We start from the raw sequence: 4,651 nt of genomic DNA on the forward strand, positions 1-4,651 counted from the left end.
TTGCTGAAGTCCAGATCAACTACATCCACAGTAGTTGCTTCATCGCTGTGAATGCTCCAGAGCAAGAGAACATGAGCAAACCCAAAACACTTGGTTTTGTGGCTAAATGGGATGCATAATCCTGCGGTTAGGGGCTGGAACTGTGAGTGAGCGTTTCTGGGGCTTGTTTTCTTGCTTTGCTGCCATTTTCTGTCGTTTTTAACCCTCCAGGTTTTTCTTTCTCCGTCAGTAAAATGGGAATAAGAAAAGCTCAGCGTGTTTTCAGATCATTAAATAGATTGGTGTGGGGAATCTTTCCGTGCCGGGTGGGAGACGGCACAGGATGTGGTGTCGCTGGAACCGAGCGCGAGCAGCGGCTCCTCTGGTTCTTGAACTAAAAAGCAGTTGGTGGAAGCCAACGGAAGAACGGCGTTATCTGAGAACGCAGTGGGGCAGACCCTGCCCGCCTCGCGTGGCCCCGGGCCTGCGGCGTTCTTGGCTGGTCCCAGAGCATCGAGCCGGAATACACAGAAATTAAAGCAGGGAGACCCCACAGAGCGGGTTAAACCAGCAGCTGAGGTGTGCAGGGAAGAGGTGGAGGAGAGCTGCGATTCTCTTGATCCTCTCACTCTGGAGACCAGGGCCCCTGCCAAGATATTGGGGAGTCACAGGTGGGGAGGGGAGCGGTGCGAGCAGCACGGCCTGGAGGTGCTGTCCTTGATGGGTGGAAGGGCTGGGGGGAAGCCTGCGTACCTGAGAGGCAGATTTACCAATTTACCACCTCTCTGTTTATCAATTCAGGTTTCCAAAACTGGAGAGAAGATTTCCTTGGCATCTATGAGCTACTGAGGCATCTTCTGAGCTCGGGATGGAGCTGGTGAGCGGGCGAGACCCCCACCTCCGAGAGGTCGTGCGGTTTGCGGCGCGGTGCAGAGCCCTGACGCTGCTGCTGCAGGCAAGTCTCCTGTTCCTGAAGCTGCTGCGACGTCTGTCGTGTGCTGCTCCAGGGCTTCCCTCCTCAGCACCACCTTGTACGGGGATATCACCCCCTAGGAGAAGCAGCAGAGCAGCTGCTGTGAAATCACACAGATTTCTTTATAACCTACAATGTTTTCATGCCGCTGTGGCAGCACCAGAGGCTGTTGTCTCTGTTCTCTGTTGTCTCTGTTGTCTCTCTCAAGCAAAGGAACTGCTTGAAAGAGTCCAGCAGAGCCACAAAGTGATGGAGGGAGTGGAGCATCTCCTGCTGAGGAGCGGCTGAGGGAGCTGGGGCTCTTGAGCTTGGAGCAGAGGAGACTGAGGGGTGCCCTCATTCCTGGGGATCCATTGGGAAAGGGCAGTGTCAGGAGGAAGGAGCCAGGCTCTGCTCTGGGATGGCCAATGCCAGGACAAGGGGCAATGGTCCCAAGCTGGAGCACAGGAGGTTCAAGCTGAAGCTGAGGCCAAAGTTTGTGAGTGTGAGGGTTATGGAGCATGGCCCAGGCTGCCCAGAGAGGTTGTGGAGTCTCCTTGTGTGGAGACACCCAAAGCCCTGGCCGTGTTCCTGTGTGACTGCTCTGGTGATGCTGCTCTGGCAGGGGTTGGGCTGGGGGAGCTTTCCAGGTCCCTTCCAGCTCCTCATGTTCTGTGATTCTGTGTTTATCCACACAAAAGGAACAATAATCCCCTCCTTCCAGACAAACCCTTCTCTGAGTGTGCTTGCCCACCCCATTCTACCTGTGCACACCCAGACAGCCCAAAAAGAGCCCGGCTGCAGCCGTGGTCCTCCTGAAACAGAAACCGGCTGGAGAAAGCCCTCGAGCAGAGGCCAGCAGCCAGCTGGCAGGTTGTGACAGCCTCGGTCACTGCCGGGCAGGGCTGAGCGGAGCCATCAGCCGAGTTGAAAGGCTCCGTGTTACGAGTGCCAGGGCCCCGCTCAGAGCAGCTGTGCGCTTCGTGGTAACACGGCGGCTTTGTGCGCCCGTTGGTCCCCATTTGTTCAGCGCAGCTTTTTCTCTTTCCCCTGCCAGCGCTGAATTCACTGCAGGGGACTCAGCCCGGTCTACACGTGGTTAAACTACACAACTCACCATCTGAGGGGTTGTTAACCTCATTTTCATTCGTAATCACATCACAATGCATTGAGTTGCACTCTTCCTGTCTCCTGAGCTCTCTGGGTTGGTTATTTTTCACCTTTTAAGTTGTGGGCAGCACCAGGAGCTCCTGGAGGCAGAGATGTGTGTGTTCTCCTGGTTCATCACTGCGTAGTGAAACCCCTTGGTGCCTGCTGTGCCACAGAGGCGATGGAGGGGTCCAGGGACTGGAGAGGGGGCCTGGGAATCGGCTGCTGCATCGGTTTGCTCTGGGAAAATGCTCTTCTCCAGTTCTGTCTCCTCTCCCTTGTACATCAGCTGGGGCAGTAGTGCCAAATTCAGTACAACAGGGGGCTTACAGCGCTGCAGAGAGCCCCAGCGTGATCATACACAGCTCAGCGGGGCTGAGCAGCTTTCCCTGGCCGTTTCCTTGGGGATTCAAACTAAACGTGTTCAAGAGCTTACTTCACTTCAGATATAAATCCCTAAAAGGTTGTGTTTGCACCTTTTCACAATCCTACAGGCATCCTTGCTGCAAAGCCCCCTCAGCCTGGCTTCTGTGCTCCTCCTGTCCCCTTTTTGAATCCCAGGAGTCCTCCTTGGTGCTTTGGGTGAGTACAAGAGGATCTCTGCTGACTTTCAACCCTCTCTTCTCTTTCCAGGCCGTGTTTAACCTCCTGATCCCAGATCACGCCGCAGATGCCTTCTCTCCTCCTCGCCTGCCCGAGCCTGGGCCGTGGGACCTGCTCGTGGAGCGGCTGCTGGGCGGCCTCTCGCACTGGGACGCGGAGCATTTCCTCTTCATCGCCGAGCGCGGTTACCTGTACGAGCACAACTGCGCCTTCTTCCCGCTGTACCCCCTGAGCGTGCGGGCCGTGGCCGAGGCTGCTCTGTGGCCCTTCGGCTGCTGCGCCTGCGGAGCCGCCTGCTGCTCTCGGCTGCGCTGCTTAATTCTCTCTTTTCCGTCCTGGCAGCCGCTGCCCTGTATGAGCTGGGCTGCGTCGCGCTGCGGTGTCGCAGGGTGGCTTTTCTCGCCGCCGTTCTCTTTGCTGTCAGCCCTGCCAACGTGTTCCTGGCAGCCGCTTACTCGGAGAGCATGTTTGCCTTCCTGGCGTTCAGTGCCATGTGGCAACTGGAGAAGGGGCAGAGCTGGCTCAGTGGGCTGCTCTTCTCCCTTGCTTCTGGGGTGCGAGCCAACGGGCTCGTTAACGCTGGCTTCTTTCTCTACTCCCGCGGTAAACGCTTTGCTCTGCAGCTCCAGGTGGGTTCAGGATCGCTCAGGAAGCTCCCCCCTTTATGGAAGCAGCTCCTTAGCGCGGCGTTTTCGACTCTTCTGACGTGTGCTGGGATTTTTCTGCCTTTTGCTTTATTTCAGTATTATGCCTACGGGAGGTTCTGTGGTCCCGGTACCAACCCAGAGCCGGCTGTTTCCGAGCCACTGCTGCAGCTGGCTCTGGACAGGGGCTATCGTGTGGTGACCACGCATGGGGTTAAACCCCCATGGTGCTCCCAGCGGTTCCCCGTGGTCTATTCCTATATTCAAGACGTTTACTGGAATGTGGGCTTTTTGAGGTATTTTGAGCTCAGACAGATACCAAATTTCTTGCTTGCTTTGCCTGTCACGCTTCTGGGCTCCTGGGCTGCCTGGACCTACATCGTTGCAAACCCCCGGCACTGCCTGACTCTTGGTCTAGAGAGAAGAAGGAGCGAAGAGGAGGGTAAACCCACAGCTGGATTTTGCTGCCCCGCTGTCTTCGTGTATGTGGTCCACGCCACGGTCCTGCTGGTGTTTGGGTTCTTCTGCATGCACGTGCAGGTAGGACGTTCGTAGCAGTCCGGTGACAAGGATTTGAGTGAGATTGTGACAATTAACACCTCGTTTGGCCAAAACCTGGGGACCCCTTGGCTGCTTACACCAATGTCTTAATAAATAAAGCAGGTTGAGCTGCGCGGTGTTTTGTTTCAATGCAATAAATCCGTGAAATGGGGCTGTATTTCAGTCCCCTTTATCAGCAATCCGTTTGAGGCAGATGGATGGCTCCTCTCCAGGGTTGGTCACTATTGGAGCGCTGCAATTTATGTGATTTTTTGCTGTATTTTCAGGTGCTGACCCGGTTCCTTGGCTCCTCATCTCCCGTCCTGTACTGGTTTTGTGCTCACCTGCTTCAAGAACACGAACCTTTGCTGTGGCACGAAGGGACTGGTGATCAAACCACAGCACCTCGCTCCGAGAAGTCTCTGCTAGGGAAACCTGGTGGGAAAGGGACTTCAGAAAACCCTGTTGTGAGGCTGCTGCTGAACTGCAGATTAATTACCCCGCTCAGCAAATGCATCCTCGGATTCTTCCTGTCCTACTGGCTGCTGGGGCTGATTCTGCACTGCAACTTCTTGCCGTGGACGTAACGAGGGCGGGTACTGGTACGGACTGGTGGCGGGGCAGAAGCACTGGTCAGAATTGAAAGTCATTTTTGCTAGAAAGCCTCGTGTGTGTGTAATGGTGCTGTTGTCTGGGTTACAAAGCTGTTACTCCTCGGTTACGGTACGGAGCTGTCGCCACGGGATCGTGTCTGAGATGGGTACATCCATGCTGTGATGCTCCA

At 55.6% G+C, this 4,651-nt stretch overlaps 1 protein-coding gene across 1 annotated transcript; it reads left to right on the forward strand.

Annotated features, from left to right (window-relative positions):
• Positions 1 to 847: 847 nt before the first annotated feature.
• On the forward strand, positions 848 to 4,454 carry PIGV (phosphatidylinositol glycan anchor biosynthesis, class V). The gene is given in 4 exon segments (XM_010189350.1): positions 848 to 934; positions 2,714 to 2,948; positions 2,951 to 3,867; positions 4,155 to 4,454. Coding segments are annotated over 4 exon segments (1,539 nt in total).
• The last annotated feature ends 197 nt before the right edge of the window (positions 4,455 to 4,651 follow it).

The sequence above is a fragment of the Mesitornis unicolor genome, unplaced genomic scaffold, assembly GCF_000695765.1.
Source record: "Mesitornis unicolor isolate BGI_N332 unplaced genomic scaffold, ASM69576v1 scaffold38237, whole genome shotgun sequence".
Lineage (NCBI taxonomy): Eukaryota > Metazoa > Chordata > Aves > Mesitornithiformes > Mesitornithidae > Mesitornis > Mesitornis unicolor.